Below are 23,022 nucleotides of genomic sequence, written 5' to 3'. Positions count from 1 at the left end.
TAATTATAATAAAATGATTATCTAAAAAGAAAAAATTACCTATAATAAGTTGCATTTATAAAATGTAGGGTTGTTGTATTTATAAAAATGAGATTAATATTATAACTTATTCTATAATATTATTATCATTAAAATAAATCTCGCACAACTGTATCTAAGTTTATCCAATTCTATTGTAGTTTGAATATAAATAAGATTACATGGATATTATTAGAACATATAAGTAATATTAATATTACTCTAATAAAATAAAATAAAAAACTGATTATATCTTTTAAAGAAAATAGATATCAATGAAAAGAAATGTACGAGCAAACGATAGGCTATCACAAGAATAAATTAGACCAAAATTAAAAGGAGAATATATATGATTTGCTATTATATAGAGATTTTTTATGTATATATCTTGTTTTAAATTTTATTCTTTAAATATTTTTAAATCAAAATAATTATTTTATCAATAAGTTTAAGTGATTTCTTTTTTAAATTTAACATTTTTTTAAATTTAACTATTATTTTAAACTAAAATAGATAATTATAATAAAATGATTATCTAAAAAGAAAATTACCTATAATAAGTTGCATTTATAAAATGTAGGGTTGTTGTATTTATAAAAATGAGATTAATATTATAACTTATTCTATAATATTATTATCATTAAAATAAATCTCGCACAACTGTATCTAAGTTTATCCAATTCTATTGTAGTTTGAATATAAATAAAATCACTTGGATATTATTAGAACATATAAGTAATATTAATATTACTCTAATAAAATAAAATAAAAACTGATTATATCTTTCAAAGAAAATAGATATCAATGAAAAAAACTGTACGAGCAAACGATAGGCTATCGCAAGAATAAATTAGACCAAAATTAAAAGGAGAATATATATGATTTGCTATTATATAGAGATTTTTTATGTATATATCTTGTTTTTAATTTTATTCTTTAAATATTTTTAAATCAAAATACTTATTTTATCAATTTTATTGTTTAAGTGATTTCTTTTTTAAATTTAACATTTTTTAAAATTTAACTATTATTTTAAACTAAAATAACTAATTATAATAAAATGAATATCTAAAAATAAAATTACCTATAATAAGTTGCATAATTTATTTAAATTTACTTTTATAATAATATTGATTTTATTATTATAAAAAATAATACACATTTTTTAAACATAATATCGTTCTAGTTATTCTTTAGTTGACTAAATATTGAAGTTTTAAAGAAAATCTGCATCAGGGTTAATGATAGCTTAGTGTTACACAAACACACCAGCCGCGTGCAATTTCTTCTTGCTCGACCATTACGGCCGCTTCTTCTCCTTCTCCTTCTCACCCGAGTCCTTAAGCACAAACCACCTGAAGTCCTACCACGCTGCACGAACTTAACTGATTCATGGGAAAGAAGAAGCAGAAAGTCGTTCTTCCACCGGAGCTTCCGCCGGAGATTCCAGACGACGAGGTTGAGGTTTCCGATGAAGACCTCCAATTCATCAAAGAGAATCGCAACTATGCCTCCTTGCTCTCCACCTTGGACACCCATTCAATCACCAAGTTCGACTCTTTCTTTCAATTCTCTGTTCTCTCGTTTTCATAACATTTTATGGCGCCCTTACTTGCCTATGCTACATTTTTTTTTGTAAATGGTTAGCGAAAGTTTCAAGCTTTTGTCATGATTTATAAATAGGGAAACTTATAAATTTGCACAGTTTGCCTCTGAAACCTTTTGTTTGTTGTCTGCTTTGACTGATTAGGTGCATAATTTGGGGAAATATCTGAAATATTTTATCTCGCCGTTTATCAAGATAGAAAATTTTTGCGGACTTATCCTTCAAAAATTTCCATAGCAATAAGCTTTAGAGTAACAAGAACTTTTCCTACTTCTTTGCTTTAGAACAATTTTTGATCAGTTCTTGTACTCTGACAGACTTGACCCTGCTATTTGAATTTTTAGGGTAAGCGTGCAACTGTTACCTGTCTAGTGTGGAAATGTCTTCTTATTGTAACTGTTTAGTCTTGTGATAGGAGCCCAATGCAATACAGGTAGAAATTTGTACTATAGATAGAAAATAAAACTATTACAGAAGAGAACCCTGTAATCCCAGAGCAGGAGCTCATGTGAGAAACTATTTCTCTGCCTAATAAAAAGCTACTACTCAAATTCTACTCTTCTATCATTATAGCTAACTCTTTCCTTCTTCAGTATTCCACCTCAGATAACTCTGGTGGGTCCAGAATATCTGGGCCTGCTGGTACCCCATACTAGTTTGCTATGATTCTATAGAAAGTGAAAACATATCACCTCATGTCAATGTATGTTGTGGTGAATTTTATATGATAATGTTACTTATGAAATGACATTCTCACATCCTTAGGCATGTTACGCGGGTTGCTGATGCCAAAGACGATGCATTGGAGAAACTTTATGAGAAACGCATGCAGAAAAATGCTCTCAAGAAAGAAAAAGAAGAAACTGGTTTGCAGGTTGATCGTGTTGATGCTCTTCCAATCAAGACATTGGATGGAAAACTCCATTACCGGACAGGTATCTAGTGTTCAAGATATGCATTGCTATCTCAATATGTTACTTTTTTTTAGATCTTTTACCAAGTGCTTGGGTTCTCACAACAATTCTGCAGCTTCAAAGACCGTATCAGAAAATGATCTTAGTGAAGAGGGAACTGCAGAGGATACCAATATGGATGAAGGTATGGTGAAGCTAACTAAGGCTGAAAAGAGAGCCAAACTTAAGAAAATGAAGAAAGAGGCCAAAAAACAAGGGAAAGAAATGGCTAAAGCAGAAGTGGAGGAGACACCACATGCAGCAGTGCTGGTATTATCCAATCAAATTAAAAACCATTCTAGTTTTTTTATGGTTTCTCAAAGCTCCTTTTCTTTTTCACATCTGATACCGTAACAATTTTCAAATGGAATGCTTTGTGAAAAAAAAAATACAAATGGAATGACAACAAAAGTAAATTTTGTCTTAATTGATTCCATGCAATATTCACATTTTGAATGTTCTGATGAATAATGTGTCACACATTAGTATAATGTTAATATAATGCTAACTTGCATCCGGCATCCTCATGTCCTCTGACAAGTTGTCAGCTAATTGAACTTTTAAGTTAATATAATGCTAACTTTTATGTATTTATCTTTTTGTGTGCAATTTACCTTTCTATGCATATTTATCTTTGATATGTTCCATATCTTTCAACTGTTATACTGTTATATTATATGCTCATAACGCTATCCACTTGTATGATTTAGAGAAATGATATCCATTAAAAACAGAAATGATACCAGCAGCACACTAATGTTAATTTACTTTCATGTATGTCTCACTAAGTAAAGTGTGTTTTATGATTCTTATTTAATAGGATCCACATTCCAGAGAAGTTCACCTATTAACTGTATTTTAATATTAATTGTAAATATCATATATTATGTTGAAACTGCCTACACCTTTTACAAGGCTAAAAATTATTGAACTAGATATTGTGCAAATTTTTTGATATATTGTCTTAACTTTGTTCAGGCTGAGGTAAAGGAAGATCTTACAGCTGAGCAGACATTTGAAAGCAAGAAGTGTAAACTTGCAGAATTAGGGAATGCCTTGCTTACAGATCCAGAGTCCAACATTAAATTACTGAAAGAGATGGTGCAATTATCTAAAGATGACGACCATACCATTGTTAAGCTTGGACTTCTATCCCTCTTGGCAGTTTTCAAAGATATTGTCCCTGGGTATTTCCTGATAGTTTATATATTATAATGCACAATTTATATGTAACGATATTATGATTATTTTGGCTCTGAATCAACTTTAATCCTACTTTTAATGTTTGAACTTTCATGTTAATACATGAAATGTGACAGTTATCGGATCAGGCTTCCTACTGAAAAGGAATTAGAGATGAAGGTTTCAAAGACTGTTAGAAAGATGCGTTATTATGAGTCTACTCTTCTTTCAGCATACAAGGTTGACATTCATGCTAAAATGTTTTGCAAATACTAAGATTCCTTTATTTAACTAAATCATAGTTATACTGTTCATATATATGATTTTCAGTGCCTGTGCTTTTGATGGTGGTTGTTACCTTTTTTCTTGAATCTACTTCATTGGTCAATTTTTTTTAAGATATATTGTTTGCAGTTGTTACAAAATATGAACTTTGTTGATCTTTATTCTTCTAAGATGTATTTTTTTTGTCATGTTGTCAGGCATATTTGCAAAGGCTGGTAATCTTAGAGAAGAAGCCTTTATTTCAACATGTAGCAGTTCGTTGTATTTGTTCTTTGCTTGATGCAAATCCCCATTTCAACTTTCGTGAAAGTTTGTTGGAGGCTACTATCAGAAACATAGGCTCTACTGATGAGGCTATAAGGTTCTATTGTATATTTGTTGTTGATGATTCTTCATTATGATAAGCTTTCTCCTGAATTTTATGGAATTTGCCATGGAAAACATGAAATTAATTTTGTAAATGTTATTCTTATTCATCAGAAATGGAAACTGTGTATGCTGGCATTTCGGTGATTAGACCAAAAGTCTATGGTAATTGGGTTCTTGTTGGATTAAAATTTAAAATGCTGGGACTGCCTTCTTTGGTATACATAAAAATTGTCTGTGATTTACTGGTCATTGGAATTTATAAATGTAAAGAAAATGCATTTTCTTTCTCAATGGAAGTTCCTTTGAGTCCTTTGTTAGTGTGTTCAAATTAATTTCTTGTGATTGAGGTGGTTTGGAGTGGGGAGTATACAGAATAGTTTTGGAAACCCTACCTTGTCAAAAAGAGTTGTAGAATGTTATTATTTATGAAGTTGCATTCGATGCTTTAGCATAACATCATTGTGTTTTTGTTGAGTTAAACAACTATTGTGAAGAATAATAACTGCTTGAGGCATGTAGTCAGTTATGAACTTTTACCACAGGAACTTGTTGCCAAGTTGCATAATGAAATATCTTGTTTCATTCCATGATTCTATGTTGTGACATCATTCACTTCTCCCTGGAAGCTGAATCAGAAATTCAGGCATATTTCTAATTTCAGTTTCTCCAGTTGTAGAAAGACATAATGTACTGTTTACTTAGCTTCTGTTTTTAACGTTGACCCCTGAATCTTTTTGGAAGACAGTAATTTGTGGGTTATGAATTATTTTGTGCTTAATATGGGTACTGATTTTTTTTTCATGACACTTGCTAGTTATTGCTATTTACGTAGTTGAAATTTCTTGTTTCTTTTCAACAGGAAACTTTGTTGTTCCACGATTAAATCACTCTTTACAAATGAGGGTAAACATGGGGGTGAAGTGACTGTTGAGGCAGTTCGATTGATTGCCGATTATGTTAAAGCTTACAACTGCCAAATGCACCCAGATTCTGTTGATGTATGACCCACCCCCTCGATAATTGTATCTTTTGTTTGAAATCTATACTTCATCAATTTTCTGTTTCTCTAGACAGTTTCCACTTCACTCTTTTGTGGTAAAATCAGTTTCTACCATTTTAGACATGTTTTAATAAAAAAAAGGTTTTTTCTTTTAAAGGGCACAAAACAAGTTGTGTCCTGTTGCTACTTTGGTGAAATCTATTTTATTTTATTTTTTGTGGAATGTTTGATAGAGCTGTTAAGTAATGTTTCTTTTTTGCAATACCTTTTCAGGTTTTCTTGTCCCTTTCATTTAATGAGGATCTCTTGAAGTCTGGAAAGACAGAAGAGGATCAGAAATTAAAAGATAAGAAAAGTAAGAAAAGGAAACACTCTGAGGCATCAAATCAGTTGACGGAGAATGATAGAAAGAAAAGTAGGCAAGAATTGATTTCTAAGACGAGAGAGGAGGTTGAAGCTGATTACAAGGCTGCATCCTTTGCCCCGGATGTTATGGAGAGGAAACAGATGCAAACTGAAACACTCTCTGCTGTCTTTGAGACATACTTTCGTATTTTGAAGCATACAATGCAGTCCATCGGTGCCAGGTGTGTTTTATATTGCGTGTATTACTATATCATGGGGAAATATTGGTTTTCTTGTTTCTATAAAACTCTGTTTTCGATGAAATAGCTACTTTATTTATTTTTTTATATTTTCTTGTGTCTATTTCTTGATTAATGCTTGTTTGTGTATCATTAAGTAAGTTTTGAATAATAATTAATCACTTTCAGTCACGATGGTTCGATAATTTTCCCTCACTTCTTTTCTCAGGCCTGAAGCTAACGCTGGGGCATTATCTGCTGCAGTGGAACCCCTCCCTTTACTTGCTCCTTGTCTGAAAGGACTGGCAAAATTCTCACATCTGATTGACCTTGATTTCATGGGTGATCTAATGAACCATCTGAAAGTACTTGCTTCTGGAAGTAGCAATTCAGGCAACACTTCTGACAAGTCTTCTAAATGTTTGACTGTATCGGAACGTCTCCAATGCTGCATTGTTGCTTTTAAAGTGATGAGGAACAATCTTGATGCCCTGAATGTTGATTTACAGGACTTCTTTATCCATCTTTACAATCTTGTTCTTGAATACAGGCCAGGAAGGTTTGTTTTAAAATACAATATCCTGAAGTCAGCATTTTCCTTTTTTTCCAATTTGTTTTCCCAATATCCAGTGTTTTCTGTTGCTGAAAATCAACCAGACATGCAGGATAGGTCATTTCTGTTGGTTTGATATTCGTGTATTTGTTCTTGTGTGTTGTCTTTCATGCTAGTTTACGTTCATTAGTTAGTATATGTTTGGATATCTTACATTGACTAAAGATTTGACAAAATTATAGCATATAAGTGAGTGTTGACCTCACTTTAAAAATTATATTTTGTGAGATTATGTTTAAAATTCACTTATTGAGATAGTATCGGAATCTATTATAGCGTGATTTGTTGAACTTATCTTATCGCTTGCAATTAGTTTTGCTATCAAAACCATCCTTAAATATTTATTGCTACACCGATGTACATTCTTTGGTATGAGGGTATGAGGAGAATGTGTTAGAAATCCGATTTTGTGAAAGTGAATTAGATTTAGAGTCTACTTTTTAAGACTTAATTTTAGTATCTACGTTAACAAATTGGAGAACAATACATCCTGTGGGTCCTGGCTACCTTAAGCTTTCAGAAGATGTAGGTATCAGACTTTTCATTTCCGTATGGCTAGGAATTCAGTCTTATCTTCCCTCATTTTTCTAATTAAATTATAGTTTTAGCCCAAGGTAGAGTTTGCTTGCATATATTGACACCTAAAGAAAATGTTGTAACTAAAATGATATTGGCACCTAGAGCCCCGGGGCCCCTTGTCATGAATGAATGTATTAGAGAAATGGAAATAAAAATTACTAACATGCTTTCACCTAACTTCTTGTGCTTTTAGAATCAGTTAGTTCTTTTGATATATACTTTTGTAGGAAAACTGATCTTATTCCATATGTGCTTGATGCGGACACACACATGTGCATCCAATGAAAGCATGGAATGGAAACATACTGTTGAATTTTTGTTTTATGCGTTTCATATTTTTGTTCCTTGTTTGATCTTTTTAATGTGTGTACAAGGAAATGCACCTCATTAGCAAATTTTTCAGTTTAATTTTTATTTTTTAACTTGTTCCTGTTCCTGCTTTATATTTATGAAACAGAGATCAAGGAGAGGTGTTGGCAGAAGCTTTGAAGATAATGTTGTGCGATGATAAGCATCATGACATGCAAAAGACTGCTGCATTTATAAAACGATTAGCAACATTTTCACTGTCTGTTGGATCAGCAGATTCCATGGCTGGTATGCTCCATCCTTCTTATTCCTCCAATTTCATATTCACTACTACCTTTTGGTAATAAGAAACAGGAAATATTTGGAAAAGAGAAACTTACTTATGTATTTAGTTTTCCTTTGAACCCATTTCAGCCTTGGTCACAGTAAAGCATCTCCTTCAGAAGAATGTCAAGTGCAGAAATTTGTTGGAAAATGACATTGGAGGAGGCTCTGTTTCTGGCACAATTCCTGTAAGCTTCTGTCATTGTTATCTTTTTGCATCAAGTGCAGAATCTTTGCTTCATTTTTTCTCCTCTTTTTTTATAGCTTGAGAAATTTAATTAAATATGGAGAAGGGGGTGGTCAATAAGAGTGCAGATGTTATGATATCTTTTAAGGAGTTATAGTTATTGTAGATCTGAATCATCTAGAGGTATAATAAGGATGTAAAAAAAATTCGTACCCGTGGGTATCCGCAAATAAAACCCATAATGGGTAGGAAATAGATATTGTAAATGGATATCCGTGGGTAACGGATACATATATTTTTAATACCCGTGTGTTAATGGAGCGTGTACAGGTATTATAGTATACTATCTATACCCGTGGATACCCGTACCCGCTATACTTTAATTTAAGTTAAAAAAAATTAAAAAAACTTGATTAAAATATTAATATATTGATTTTGAATGAGTTATTTTTTATTAATTAGCTTTAAAAAAATTTCATTTCTTTGTAAACTGTCATTCAACCCATTTAATTAGGTTATTTGGACTTTGTTTAAAATTTATGAATGTTATGTATTGTATTTTATTTGAATTTACGATTAAAATATGTTGTTAAATATTTTATTTTTTTGTAAATACTCACGGGTATCCGTGGATATTAAAAAATTATGCGAGTACCTGCAAATTGGATACTCGACGAATATGAATACAGGTACGGGACGAATATTTATCTAGCAGGTGCTTCGTTGATATCCCTAGGTATAACTAAAATAGAGTCTCTAATTGAAAGCAAATCTTATTTTACAAGTTGGTTTTTGGAGTTGATATAAACTTAAACTCATTCTAAGATGATATTAATGTTTATCCTAACTAAGTTTGTTAGGTCTATGATGTAGTCCTATGCTCAAGATGTCCAACCCTCAATGTGAGGAATGTGTTTAAGATCTTACATTGTCTAGAAATATGATTTAAACAAATAAGTTGGTATAAACATCACAGTTAAGCCTAAATCCACATTTTAAGAATAATAAAAGAAATAATGAAATTATACTGACTATCGCAAAACAGGGAAGTCCTCCATTGGTGGTATTCTCTTTTAAATGCATGTTTAGGGTTAAGGATTTGTCAGAATATATGTTGCGTAAATAGGCAATCTTTTTTGTTACATATCTGGTTACATTTGCATCTGCTAGGTTAAATGCATTTGGTCGTTCCTGTATTTCCTTTCAGTATCTTACTAGTTATTAAATTACCTTCTGATCTATGACAGTAAAGTGCACTACAATTACTTTTTTGGATTGTGGAATAGCTAATTGAGTAACAATACAATGCATTAGTTCAAAATCCTGACATACAAAGCCTAAGATCTTTCGTTTTGAGATTAGTGATAATGAAATGACAAGAGCATGATATAATTATAAGGGAAAGGGGAAATAAGGGAGCATGCTTCCTTATTCTTTTTGAAAGTAACTGGATATGAATTTTAAGTAGAAGGGTCTATGAAAAAAATGCAAAACTTGTGAATTTCATTGCAAAACATTAAAGTTTGGAGTACCTTTTTATGTCTGTTTTTATGGATTGTCTCATTCTTGGTATGCAGAAATATCTACCATATTCCACAGATCCCAATTTAAGTGGTGCCCTTGCCTCGGTACTTTGGGAACTCAATATTTTGTCCAGCCATTATCATCCATCTATATCGACATTGGCCTCAGGCATTTCAAGCATGAGTACTGCACATAACCAGGTCCTTTTATCAAAGTCCTCTCCTCAACTAGCTTTTAAGGAAATGTCTCTGGACCAAGAATTATGTTTCACACAACAAAGTGGCAGTATAAAATTAAAGAACAAGAGACGAACAAATGGCCCTGCTGCATCACTTTCCATTGGTTCTACAACTGTTAAGAGCTCATTTGATGACAATGAGTTGCAGAGGAAACTTATTTCCCATTTTATGGTTCATCATGACATCAAGGAAAATGAAAGGTTGAGAAAAGAGCTGGACAGGACTGCATCATCGCTGCAGCTATATGAACAATATAAGAAACAAAAGAAACTATCAAAGCCAAGGAGATGATCAACCATTGCATTGTGATGTGGGGCCCTATAGGTTCTAACAATTGTTGCATCTTATCTTCATTGCTTCCATAGCGTCCATTTTTTAAGTTATGCAGTTACAGTTATTTTCCAGTGGAGATTATTCTCAAGCCAACAGCCAGTGGTTCTAGTTCACCTCATTTGAGTGCCTGATACTTCAATAGAATTAGTAGTAACAGTTAGAGGCTATAATTATTTAGGAGTGTTAGTGATCTTGTATTGTTATTTATTTGCCTTATAAATCGAGAGTAGTTTAAGTAAGGCGCAATCAATTTTGTAATACTACCTTTCCTTTAAATGAAAATCGGATTTCACGACTGGTTTAGTAATTAATGGTGAATTCTCGTTTTTTATGTTTTAGAATTCTGAATTAAATCTAAGAAAATTAAGTTAATGATATTAATGGAAAGGAAATACTTTATATTGGTATTTTTGTAGAAAATCATACGCTAACATTAATTGAAAGTGAATATACAATGCGAAAAAAGAAATGTTGTATAGGAAACATTTGTTGATATGCAGACTTAATTGAAATGTGGACTTATGAAATTTTAAAAGTCATTATAATATAAAATATTAGAAGTCATATAATATAATTAAATTATGAAATATTATGTTATATAAAAATTATAAGATATATAACAAATATAAGAGACATGTTATAAAAGGAGGAACATGTTTATATATATATATATATATATATATATATATATATATATATATAACAAATATAAAATCAAATAATTTTACGAATTTAAATAAATGTTTATTGTATTACTTATTAATCTCCTATTTATTTTTCAGGAGTATAAGCTTTACGGTTATTTTTAGTCGATAATATACTTTGTCGTACTGATAAAAAATTATTAATGTAGAAAATTCATCATGATATTGATTTTTTTTGTGTTACTATTATTATAATGGATTAAATTGGTAACAAATCTATAATATTTTAATACACTTAAATCCGTTGAACTGTACTAATATTTTTATAGAAAAAGTATACTAAAAGGGATAAGCTAAAAATTTTCGTTAAAGACAAGTTAACAAATTTTATTTATACACATAATTGATGTGAACTATTTCATACACATTGAATTAAATTTGATTGTCATTTGCTTTATTGAAAAGGGAGACGAAAGGTATCACTGAAAACTATTTTTTAAGCTGGTCTAACTGATGGATGTTATGATAATGGATTGTGATAATAGACACTGAAGTGGTTGTGGCCACCATTACATTGCTCATTTATTGCTGGTTGTTACCCACTTTATCACGTCACACTAGCAAGATCAAAAAGTCTCACGCATGATTTGAGAGTGTTGTGCGTGAAAATTGGAAATAAAATGGATGTGACACCAGAATCGGAAAGCTTTTGCTTGTCAAGTACACGATGTAATTGTACAGAGTCTTTAAGTTTCTAAATATTTAAGATATAATGGAAATAACAATCAACTTGTGTTAGTGTAAATAAACAAGGTTTTAGATGGTAAAAGCATTTAATTGATCAATATAAAAAAAATGTTAATGTGTAGTTGCTTTTTGTTTTAGTTTTATCAACCAGATCACATGTTTTACCCTAAGTAATAATATTAAGTATTGAGCGAACTGCATTTGGGGAGGATAGGTATACAAAGATTGTTAATTTCTTTTTGACAGTGCAATATCCCAAAGATACAGTGAAATTAGCTGGTCAATGTAAAGGCATCTAGAATACAGGATGCAGCATAATGTTAAATCAACACTCGATCAGAAGGAATTCACCTCCAGTGTATTCTTTCCTGCAAAGTCTGACTTCAAGAAATGCAATTTGTTGCAGAAGTTTAAGTCAGCGTGTGGAATGTTGATAGAAGGGACTGGTTTGTCGTACAGAACTTAATCTTCGGATTCTGCTTCCATAACTGGGAGAATGCTTAAAGCTGAAGCGCCTAGATGCATGCCCCTGATAACACCTCCATACCCAACTTTAATCTTATGGCACAGAAGCAAAATGGAATCCCAAAGTGCGGTTCTTCCCTGACATATAAATACAGAGCTGTTAGCAAACCAATATAAAAATTAACGTAGTGCTGGTATCCATCGGATAATCATGTTCAGTGGTTCACAAAGTATAAATATGTATTGAAAAAAACAGTATTGAGGGTTAAATAACAATAGTATAAAATAAGGCTCAACAGTAGGCATTACTGACCTGAAGAGAAAATTGCAGTTTCTTATCCCAGTACAAGGCAAAAATTGGGGGACCCTGTTTTCCAACTGCCAGAATACATGCTCCAGGGTGCAGTACAGAAGGGACAGTAGACACTACAGCAATGTATTTCTCTGGAAACCTTTCCTTAGGGGGAAGGACACCCAAGAATAATGGGTTTTTGCTAGACTGAGCTCCAGCATAAGACAAAGCATCCACATGTAACATCCACTTTGGATGTTCTAGGAAAGCACAGAACAGATACAACAGCAAGTGAGAATCAGAAGGTAGCTCAAGTGTCCACTTTTTATTCTTTTTATCATAAACCTCCCCACTTCCAAGATACTCATAATTCTTCAAGCAGGTTCCTTCCGCAAGCTCTGAAAATTAAGACAGGGTAACTAAAGTTAGGTTATATTGGTGTATGCTGCTGGCCATAAAACCAATCTTAGACTAATGATGTTCTGCTTCGATTTATACAGGAAATTTAAGGAAGGTTACTCTCTAATAAAATCAATATATCCATAGTTCTGTCTACCTCGGATCCTCTGCACAGTGTAATCAGCACGAACACTGCTTTGAGGAAGCAAACCTTTAACCCACTCTCCTTTAACCAAGGCTTGAAGCCTTTGGTGTTCAGTGATAGCATCCACACACTCCTGCATGATAGGAACTAAAGAAGTCTGCTGTGGGGACTGCTGTATATTAGATACAAACGACTTGGCTGTTTGCAAATATAAACCAGTAGAAATTTGTAAGAGCTCAGAAGCTATCAGCATATATAATCAAATTTGGACCAAAAATCACATTCAATTGACAAATGTGAAGCAACATACATTTGGAAGAATCTATTGCCAGCACTAGTGTAGAATGTAACTGATGAAGAAGTCCATCTTCATTGAGAGACAGCGCAGATTGCCAGTCTTGACTCTTGTCAATTGTTGGCAAAGTAGCAGGAGTAGACAGCATATCATTGCCCACTTGACTAATTGTGATAGAAATACCAAGTTTAGCAGCAGCTTGCATAACCTATGAATGTGAAAATCTTAGACCCAGGGGGAATAAATTAACTTGGTTGATGTTCCAATCATGTTAGATGTCATGGGCTTCTAGCATAAATTTACAAGAGCTTGTTCGTATACAATGCCAAAATTAGTTTTAAACTGTTTTTTTGGTTTGGATGGCTCACCCAAATATTATTTCATCCTCCTAAGATTGAGAACTTAAATTTCAGAAAAAGATAAAACTTGTGGAATGTTCAACCTTTTTGTGGTACATATTAATAACCATAATCCACATTAGTCAAATAATATACTTTATACTCCTTTTTCTTGGTAATAACATATCAAATCATAAGTAATTTTTAATAATTAACCAAACAAGAGCCTTTCTAACAATATATTTACATGAACACAATCAGGAAAGTAGATTAACCAATAATTAATTCTCCAAAACCAGTTCTACACCATTTATTGGAACACACAAATGAGAGGTCCATAAACACTCCATGAATATTTTAGCTCAAACATACTTTGTAATTGAAAAGTATTGACACATATATTGAGTTTCACAAACAACACTTTTCTGATTGTTTAACCATGATAAGAACACAAGAAGAAATGAAGAATAAATTGAACCTGAATGTGGCTAGTCTCGATCTTGTTGAGCAAAGGATTGAGCAGAACTGAAGAAAACCATTGCCTGAGTTGGTCATGCCACTGTTCAATTTGTGGATAGATGCCAAGATGTTCAAAAGCTTGGATAGATTCTTCCATAGACATTGGTGAAGGAAATTCACCCTCACCCTTCTTAGGGGGAGTATTAAACTTTTGAGATCCAGGAGACATCCTCACAGGCCTCAGAGGCACAAGTCTTGTAGTTCCAGAGGTATTAGATGAGCCTGTAACTGTATTAGGGCTCACTATCCCAAAACCAGGAACTGTAGGTGGTGGCGTAGACATCTTTCCAGCAGACTCATTGATCCTTTCATCCACTTCAGCTAGGAATTTCTCCAGCTTTTCCTCTGACGTTATCTTACTAGCAGAGGAGGCTCTCTTGTTAGACCAAGGACTGGAAACCACATAATCCACTCCATTTGGACCCCTTGGCGGCGAAACCAAACCCGGTGCAAGATACAACGATGCTGATCCTGGAGACCTAGAGGGAGTACCAATAGAACGAGTAGCAGCACCCCTGTTAGAATTTGAACCATCCACATCAATGCGAGATGAAGAACCCCGAGTAGGGCTGGGAATGGGCTGATGAAGGGGAACAAGCAAATCTGAAGAAGGCAATTGGGGTTTAGACTTGGGAGGCTTCTTGGCAGAATCAGGTTGAGCCAAATCAACCTTCTGCCTCACTCCTAAAAGTCCTAGTTGATGTTTGGTTAGCAAAATGTCAGTTCTATTACCATTGCTAGAATCAGACACAGGCTTAACTGCAACTACACCTCCAGCATACCTAGCCCTACGTAGAAACACAACTTTGAGGAGTGCAGAAAAAGTTCCAATCAAGATAAAACCCACTAAAGCTTGTAGAGTCTTGGCAAGCCAATCTGAAGTTCAATAAACGGACCAAAAATCACAAATTACCCTAGTTAAAAAAAAATGCAACAAACAAAATTGAGGTTGAGCACTTACAAGCTGTGAAAGGGGAAAAAGTTCTGAAGCTCAAAATGTCGATGAAGCAGTTTTCCCTGCAATGTGTGAATAATGTTATATAGAGTGGGTAGTTAATCGCGTGAAGAAGAAAGTGTGAGTGTGCACCTGAATATGATAGCGAGAAAGGCGAATGCGGAAGCGGAAAAGAAGGAGAGGATGGAGAGGATGGTGAATTTGGAAGGTTGAAGACTGTTGGAAGTGAGAACCGCGGAAAAGGAAGGGTTTTGATAGACACTGAACTTGGATTTGGGTGCAGAAGCCATGGAAATGGGGAACCAACCTCGTTAGGGTTTTGGTTTGGGGTTTAAGCTTCGCACTTCATACAAAAATTGCAAATACAAACTCAGTTCTTCTTCTTCCCTCCCTCCATCTCTTTTGTTTAAAAAAGTACATTTTAATAGTTTAGGTCACATAATTATTTTTTTCAAGTTTGTTTTTATTATTTTTAAATTTCCCAATTATATATATAGTCTAAATAATTTTTTTTATTTACACTAATAAAGATTTGTATGTTTACTTTTTTTTAAATAATAACAGAAAATAATAAAAGATTATAATTATAAAAATAAATAAAAATAATTTTAAATAGATTTTTTTATTATAGAAAATTTTAATTACAAATAATTGTTTTACAATTTAATTTAAAAGTAATTGTCAAATTGAAAAAATATATATAAAAATTCGCTCAAAATATAAAATTAGTAAAATAATTATTTTATGTTTTAAAAAGTAATTATTTATTAAAAATGAAATATATATATATATATATATATATATATATATATATATATATATATATATTAAGAGAGTGAATATTTGTATGTAATAATATAAATTATTATTAAGTTGCACAAGAGAAAATGAACATATTAAATACACCTTTAACAACATTTATTTGTTGAGAAGATGTATTTCTAAGATTGTTTGACCTTCAAGTAGACATTTTCATCTTTCATCTTACTTTTATTGATTTTTCAGACAACTCATCTTTTAGTTTTTATAATTCTTTATTAGAGTTATGCGCGATCTTATTATAAGCCTTTGATATTTTGTCATCATTATTATTTCATGACTTTTTGAGTAACTTGTCAAAATTAAAGTTTGAATTGATCTGTTTTGTTTAATGATCTTATGAGCATATCTTCGACAGAGTTCTAGAAAAAAAAAAAAAAAGAGAGAATATTATAGATGTGTCATTTAATTAATCTTGGACAGAGTTCTAGAAAAAGAAGAATAGTATAGATTGTCATTTAACTCTACAGAGAAATCTTTTTGCAATGAATTATTCATTCTGACACACACTATTTTAAAGAAGTATATTAATAAAACATTGTCCATTTTAATATATTATCACCTACATGGTTACTTAGTTATACTTATTTTTTTGATTTAATGATCGATTAAGTTTGTTCTGTATATACTTTTTACCATAAGAAACTTTAACTTTTCAGCAAACTTGTTAGAATGAGGCGACCTAAAGTAATTTTTTTTTTTGAATAATTTTGTTTTGATCTTGTTTTATTTATTTTGTTTTCATGTTAGTTAGAAGATAACATAGGAATTAAAAATTCAAATTTTTTTTGACAATGAAGGAGATACTTACTATTCTGGGAAATGTTTGGTGACGAGATAACTATCATCTCATTGTTAGCGTGAAGATGATCCACGGAGGCTACCATCTTCATCCTTATCTGAATCTGCCACTAATATGGTATTTCTTCAATAATTTATTTATATTTAGGGTAATGCTTTTCACTTAGCACCAAAAGTCATTATATAGCCATGTGCATACACGTACGCATGATGGCAAGAAAGGTTCATTGATCCATTTTCATTTTCATTTCCATTTTCCAACATTGACCCATCATTGTTGCAGCTACCATGCATAGGATCGTCACCGCAAGGTCCTTTTTTTCTGCTGTTTTCAGAAGCAAACCTCAACCTCACTCTGCTGCCTTTTCCACATCGTTACTCTTCGATGAAACTCAGATACAGGTTCTTCTTTTTCGGGGTTTCTTTAAGAACTTAGTGAAAATGTTTGACCTTTTCATCTGGGTTACTTTAAATCTGGGTTGGGTTTTTTATTACTCGTTCCAAGAAAATTGGACTCTTGATGTAAATGATTGTATGATCAATTGCTTAAGAAGAATAAACTAGTTTTTAGTGGAAACTATTTTGGGGGAGGGAGCATCTATGTATCTTGCGTAGGAGAGACAGTTGTGGTGGACACATGTTTGAGAACTGAATGTGGATGGCTCTGGCCTGGCCCTGGCATGTGCTATTATCTGGGAAAGGATTCGTTGAGGAGTCTTACCCCCAAAACCCCTAGTTTCATCAAATTGTTTGGTTTGTACTAACAACAAATTATGTGTTTTGGTTTTCCACTGGAAGAAAGCTTATCATATGTTGGATCCAATGCAAAGAGTTTTTTCCTTTGTAATGGTGCGACAGCTTCCCAACGGGTAACCAAACACGGCATTATTCATTTGGTTTTGCAAAGTGGGTGGAAAATCTTGAGAGTTTTTCTAAAAGTTGCTTTCTGTTTCAAAACATTTTAAACAATGTTTGAATTGATTAAGATGATTCTGTGTAGTAGCTTCTTAAAACTTAAAGTATGCCTGTTTGTAATGATTGGAAGGTTTTATCGAATGATGCAGTTTAAAGAAAGTGTTTCTCAGTTTGCAACGGAAAATATTGCCCCTCATGCTTCAAAAATAGACCACACAAATTATTTCCCTAAGGTTTGTATGAGAATCTATTTTTATCATGTCAGTGAACACCATAATATTTTGCATGTTTTGATTGCATTTTGATGTAATTTTAGGAGGTGAACTTATGGAAAAGCATGGGGGAATTCAATCTCCTTGGGATTACTGCTCCAGGTATTTCTTTTTCTAGCTCCATTGCTTTCATTTTCCATGTGAAAATCTCCCTTTTCAGTTTTGCAAGCTGTTGGTGTGATCTGCTATCATTTGACAGTTGTTATTTTCCCTGTATATATACTGTGTGATACAATTGTGAAGATAATAAATTCTAACAAAGAACAATTCATTCTGATGCGCATAACTTCTGTATTATTCTATGAACATAGTCACATGGACGGGGCCTCATTTTCTGTTCTATTTCTGCTTATTTGCAGAGGAATATGGAGGGCTTGGTCTAGGTTACTTGTACCACTGTATAGCAATGGAAGAGATTAGCCGTGCTTCGGCATCAGTTGGTCTTTCTTATGGTGCTCATTCAAACTTGTGTGTGAATCAGCTGGTGATTGAAGAGAACTTAAGTCTTTTTCGTTATATGCTTTATGATCTTCCAATGCGTCTTCAGGATTGACACCTTCTGTTTTGTTCAGGTGAGAAATGGAAGTCCTGCTCAGAAAGAGAAATATTTACCAAAGGTTCTAGTTCTTTTCAATTTAATCTTATTTATTTTCAGTGGAACGTTTGCTGCCTTGCCCTCTTGCTGATGATGTGTGAAGGATTGACTTTGTCAGCCAAAATGCTCTAACTTTCCTCCCACATCTTGTGCTAAATAATAGTGTTCCTCAACTTTTCTGCATCTATTTTTCTATCTATTTAAAGACTAATCTGTTTTTCTCTCTTCAAATTTGAAGCTTATTTCTGGGGATCACGTGGGAGCTTTGGCAATGAGTGAGCCCAATTGTAAGATATGCGAACTTGAACTACTCTTTCAATTTTAGATACTCCAAGGACTTTGCAAAGTGAATGATTTTTTCTGCAGCTGGGTCTGATGTTGTCAGCATGAAATGCAAGGCTGATCGTGTAGATGGAGGCTATGTACTTAATGGGAACAAGATGTGGTGTACTAATGGGCCAGTTGCTGAAACATTAGTATGATTCTTTAAAATTCATTTCATTTTCCTATGCTCTTTGAATTGTGACCTTGTTTGTGTTAAATTTTGACTTGGGAAAAGTAATACGTCAGTGTTTCTTTAATTTGTCATTTTCAATGGACTATTTTTCCATGTGACAGCATAACATTATCATGATTTGAGGACCTGATTGCAAAATAATAGTCAAACACCCAATATGCCTTAAGTTTTCATTGCACCATTAGGTAATGTCAGCCACATGAAACACACAATGTCATGGGGCATGGTCAAAAACCAAATTCTCTAGTATACTATTCATCATGTGTTTCTTTTTAATAATTTCTTTCAATGTCTTTCTTAGTCTCCCTCTACTCTTTTTCATAGGGATAAAAGCAATGCAATCTACACCTCACCTGTGCCACCAATGACCTTCTCTGGACATAATCAAACCACATAAACTGATTTTCTATCATCTTCTCCTCAATATGTGCCATTTCAATATCTCCTTTTATGCAATACTATATTATGTCCTTTCTTGTGTGGCCACACGTCCACCTTAACATTATAATTTCTGCCCCTCCTCGTTTTCTCTAATGTTGTCCTTTTAAAATCTTTCTTTCAGTACCATAGAGTATAGTCGGTTGTATGATGGTTTGATAAAACTTCCTTCTGAGCTTGGCAAGTATTGTGAGTTGTGATCACAAATAATCCTTGGTACTCTTTTATTTTAACTTTCGAACATGAATCATGTGTGACATATTGATTAATTTTCCCATCATGTTAGTAGTATTAATCCCATAAACTTCAAAAATCTTGTGTTACATTTTTCTATATATTTTACTAGAAAATCATTTCTGTCATATTTGTAATGCATATATCTCTCGTATATTTGTAACACATAATTTTTTTCTATTTTTGGTGAGTACATTTGCGACTAGATTAAACAAGTAATAGTTCAAAGCTGAACCCTAATGTAAATCCATCCTTAATTTCATTGTGTCCAAATATTCTCATATTGCTGCTAATTACCCCCAATTGGAAGTTTAGAGGGGAAGGGGAGCAGTTTTTCAGACAATTGAGTTTTGTATATTTTGTTGTATGATTGGTTAAATTAGAGAAGTTACTTTTCTTTGTTTTCTCTGAAAATAGTGTTGATTCCTAACACCATCACAGTTGTCTTGTCTAGCCTGGATATAATCCAAACACTTTTTTTCCGAAGGCGATTGACAACACTTTCTTTTTGCACTAGATAATATGCTTCTAGTAATTTGATAAAAATCATTGAAAATTCTTGTTCTTTGCTTTGGTTGCTTTCTATCAACCCCACAGAAGATAAATAGATTCTATTATAATCTTCTGCAGATTGATTCTCTTGAATCCCATTCTATTTTCTTAATCCATACTCAATCACTTCTTCCGTTACTGCAAAAATGTTCTGATGACCTTATTACACTATGAATGTATAAAAAAGTAAGGAAGAAAATGCTAAGCTAAGTATGTTATCATAAGGCCTGGATTCCAAGTACACCTTCGGAACTTATATTTAATGTGGGTGGCATATTTTCTATTTATCCACTGGATCTAAGAAAATCAATTTTTGTGTTTTCGATTAGTTTCTTTACCTATATATGAAGAAACATTGATTGTGTTAACATAAAACTAGATCTTAATATAATTCAGACACATGCTGAAAATGTATAGCACATATTTGATTGTGTTTAATTGAATCAGGTTGTCTATGCTAAAACAGACATAACTGCTGGGTCAAAAGGCATTACTGCATTCATTATCGAGAAGGGAATGTCTGGGTAATTGCTCTAAACCTTGACAACAAGTTATAAAATATTAAGTGGACAGACCTCTGTGTTTTCGTTAATTCATAGGCAATAATATGACTGCATGTTGTGGCCAGAAAAAAGATAATGTGACGTCGTGATTTTAAGCTATGATTTCACCTTTTGACAAGTTATGCTTCTCAGAGTAATGGTTTTTAAATTATACCTTAAACCAAGTTTCTCTCATGTACATTCATCAGTAGACTCATTTACGGTGACTTGCCATGGGTTTAGAAGTAATGCGAATAAAAAGTACCGGATCCTTTTAGCATCAGATAGTTCAAATTTGATCCCCAAGTGTGTCTACAGCTTGCAAAATTCCTTTTCTGAAAATGATGCAGAAAGAAAGTGTCATGAATCTCATGATCACTCATAAATAACGTGCAAACAATGTATGAGAAGACAGAAATTCTCACATGGTTGAAGGGATCAGGCCTCCCTTTAGTGATAGATCCTTTGATTAGTGTGGAAAGTCAAGATGAATGGGAAAAATCTAACATTGTTTCTGTTTGACTACAGATTCAGTACTGCCCAGAAATTGGACAAACTTGGGATGCGAGGAAGTGATACGTATGTATGCATGTCTTGTGGGAAATTTCATCTGTATATTCCATTCCTAATCCTTTTCCCTTACTTTTACTGACAAAATGAGATTCTGGGGGCAGATGTGAGCTTGTCTTTGAGAATTGCTTTGTTCCAGAAGAAAATGTTCTTGGGAAAGAGGGAAAAGGTATTGCTATTGTAATCTTCATTATCTTTAAAGTGAAATAACTTTTATGTTGCTCAAGCAGGCTTGTTTGGGTAGAAAAAGATGTTAGAAAGAAAAACATTGTGTTATTTTTTGATTGTCAAGTGTCAGCCATTACCACTTATTCTGTGTTTCAGGAGTATATGTCATGATGTCTGGGCTGGATCTGGAGAGACTTGTTTTGGCAGCTGGTCCTCTGGGTATTATGCAGTCATGTCTTGATGTTGTTCTTCCTTATGTTCGACAGAGAGAGCAGTTTGGTCGTCCCATCGGGGAGTTTCAGTTTATACAGGTTTCTTATGAACAACATATATTTTGTAATTATCCTGCATATGGATTTTTTGAATACATGAATCTTAGCTAATCACTTTATCGATTGAACCTTGGTTACAGGGGAAAATTGCTGACATGTATACTGCATTACAGTCCTCAAGGTAGAAAATTCCAATGTCATGGTGTTCTTTTCACTAACTAAGTTTGCATAGCCGTAGATAATAACATTCTTCATTTCAGGTCTTATGTGTATTCTGTAGCTCGAGACTGTGACAATGGAAAGGTTGACCCAAAGGTGCATCCACATATCTTATCTGGTTAAATTAGTTCTATTAAGCTTCATTATTTTATTTATTTTTTGTTTATGGAACTACATCCATATTTTCCATATTTCAAGAAAGGATTAACATAGTTTGAAAGCTAACTACTAATGGGGAGAGGGAGAACCAAACAATTAAATATTTCTCTAAACATTTCATATTACTCCATAATATCCAAATCATTTAACAGTTTCTCACCATGGTTGTTTTCTTGTTCATTATGCTATCATCAGGATTGTGCTGGAGCCATACTTTGTGCTGCTGAAAGAGCAACCCAGGTTGCTTTGCAGGTAAATAAGTTGCTTGCATCAGTTATAGTTGCTGTTGTTATTCTTTTATCATTTTTCAGTGTTTACCCCACCAAATGTGCAGGCTATACAGTGTTTAGGTGGGAATGGCTACGTGAATGAGTATCCTACTGGTCGTCTTCTGAGAGATGCCAAACTCTACGAGATTGGAGCAGGAACTAGTGAGATCAGAAGAATGATTATTGGACGTGAGCTTTTCAAGGAGCAATAGCATGCTACAGTTCCTTGCACCTTACACGATTCTAATCTTTTGGATCTTGAATAGTCTTGAATAGTGCTGATCCCTTGGGATGTGGATGAAACTATATGAATGTTTCATTCATCAAACAAGAATTATTTATAATAACGAGAAATGATCATTGGTCCAAGGAATAAATTTTTCCATGTTATATTTTTGTGTGCTTTGAAGTTCTTCACAACGATGTTACCAACTATTTCATGTGATGTCAAACTAAAATATTCAGACAAGAGAACCAACAATTCACGCTTTACAACTTGATTTGGTTATCTTAATAATAATTAGATATATTGTTATAAAAAATTGAAATATTTGGTCGTGTTGCCTACCATGTTCCAAAAGTAGAAAGATGCGTTGCTTTTTTTGTCTCGCACTTACTACTTATATGACTAAACTAAATTTAAAATCAGAATTCTAACGTTCCTTGGAAAATAATGCTAAAACAATGGTGGGATAAAAAAAATAAACAACAGGTCTAACATTCTTAATTTGATGCCTACAGTAATGTGTTTGATATTGAATAACGTGGTTTTTATT

The 23,022-nt window shown here is 33.0% G+C and overlaps 3 protein-coding genes across 5 annotated transcripts; 2 read left to right on the top strand and 1 right to left on the bottom strand.

Moving 5' to 3' along the window:
* The first annotated feature begins 1,247 nt into the window (after window positions 1-1,247).
* On the top strand, window positions 1,248-10,363 carry LOC114169492 (nucleolar complex protein 3 homolog). The gene is made up of 12 exons (XM_028054665.1): window positions 1,248-1,568; window positions 2,390-2,559; window positions 2,654-2,847; window positions 3,556-3,764; window positions 3,897-3,999; window positions 4,242-4,405; window positions 5,273-5,411; window positions 5,687-6,000; window positions 6,227-6,556; window positions 7,647-7,786; window positions 7,913-8,010; window positions 9,587-10,363. Exons 1-12 carry the CDS (start codon window positions 1,411-1,413, stop codon window positions 10,061-10,063), a joined length of 2,496 nt encoding a protein of 831 aa, XP_027910466.1. The 5' UTR covers window positions 1,248-1,410; the 3' UTR covers window positions 10,064-10,363.
* Window positions 10,364-11,713: 1,350 nt separating this feature from the next.
* Window positions 11,714-15,309, bottom strand: LOC114168246. Its single transcript, XM_028052997.1, has 7 exons — window positions 15,037-15,309; window positions 14,911-14,966; window positions 13,909-14,825; window positions 13,108-13,300; window positions 12,810-12,995; window positions 12,275-12,651; window positions 11,714-12,099 (listed from the first exon to the last, which is right to left on the bottom strand). The coding sequence occupies exons 1-7, from the start codon at window positions 15,192-15,194 to the stop codon at window positions 11,959-11,961; spliced, it is 2,028 nt and encodes a 675-aa protein (XP_027908798.1). The 5' UTR covers window positions 15,195-15,309; the 3' UTR covers window positions 11,714-11,958.
* A 1,224-nt stretch (window positions 15,310-16,533) lies between these two features.
* LOC114169891 (isovaleryl-CoA dehydrogenase, mitochondrial) lies at window positions 16,534-22,636 on the top strand. 3 transcript variants are annotated; one of them, XM_028055271.1, is made up of 16 exons: window positions 16,534-16,642; window positions 16,808-16,926; window positions 17,589-17,672; window positions 17,756-17,813; window positions 18,071-18,195; window positions 18,284-18,328; window positions 18,545-18,593; window positions 18,673-18,782; window positions 20,495-20,571; window positions 21,118-21,168; window positions 21,264-21,328; window positions 21,484-21,638; window positions 21,740-21,780; window positions 21,860-21,914; window positions 22,173-22,229; window positions 22,312-22,636. In XM_028055271.1, exons 2-16 carry the CDS (start codon window positions 16,813-16,815, stop codon window positions 22,456-22,458), a joined length of 1,233 nt encoding a protein of 410 aa, XP_027911072.1. In that variant the 5' UTR covers window positions 16,534-16,642; window positions 16,808-16,812; the 3' UTR covers window positions 22,459-22,636. The 3 variants fall into 3 exon arrangements, with proteins under 3 accessions (XP_027911072.1, XP_027911071.1, XP_027911074.1); XM_028055270.1 differs by lacking the exon at window positions 16,534-16,642 and having other exon boundaries at window positions 16,723-16,926; XM_028055273.1 differs by lacking the exons at window positions 16,534-16,642; window positions 16,808-16,926 and adding an exon at window positions 16,980-17,393.
* The last annotated feature ends 386 nt before the right edge of the window (window positions 22,637-23,022 follow it).

This window comes from Vigna unguiculata, chromosome 11, assembly GCF_004118075.2.
Source record: "Vigna unguiculata cultivar IT97K-499-35 chromosome 11, ASM411807v1, whole genome shotgun sequence".
NCBI classification, from domain to species: domain Eukaryota; kingdom Viridiplantae; phylum Streptophyta; class Magnoliopsida; order Fabales; family Fabaceae; genus Vigna; species Vigna unguiculata.
This window is presented reverse-complemented; position numbering and strand designations above follow the sequence as displayed.

Bases quoted from the DNA above. Each gene is read 5' to 3' on its own strand.
- LOC114168246 (XM_028052997.1), bottom strand. From the start codon at position 15,194: ATGGCTTCTGCACCCAAATCCAAGTTCAGTGTCTATCAAAACCCTTCC. The intron at 13,301-13,908 runs GTTCAATTTATT...TCACATTCATAG, and splicing joins TCGAGACTAGCCACATTCAG to GTTATGCAAGCTGCTGCTAA. The intron at 12,996-13,107 runs GTATGTTGCTTC...ATTTGCAAACAG, and splicing joins GGCAATAGATTCTTCCAAAT to CCAAGTCGTTTGTATCTAAT.
- LOC114169492 (XM_028054665.1), top strand. From the start codon at position 1,411: ATGGGAAAGAAGAAGCAGAAAGTCGTTCTTCCACCGGAGCTTCCGCCG. The intron at 2,848-3,555 runs GTATTATCCAAT...AACTTTGTTCAG, and splicing joins CACCACATGCAGCAGTGCTG to GCTGAGGTAAAGGAAGATCT. The intron at 6,557-7,646 runs GTTTGTTTTAAA...TTTATGAAACAG, and splicing joins CTTGAATACAGGCCAGGAAG to AGATCAAGGAGAGGTGTTGG.
- LOC114169891 (XM_028055271.1), top strand. From the start codon at position 16,813: ATGCATAGGATCGTCACCGCAAGGTCCTTTTTTTCTGCTGTTTTCAGA. The intron at 18,594-18,672 runs GTAAGATATGCG...TTTTTTCTGCAG, and splicing joins GGCAATGAGTGAGCCCAATT to CTGGGTCTGATGTTGTCAGC. The intron at 21,329-21,483 runs GTATTGCTATTG...TCTGTGTTTCAG, and splicing joins TCTTGGGAAAGAGGGAAAAG to GAGTATATGTCATGATGTCT.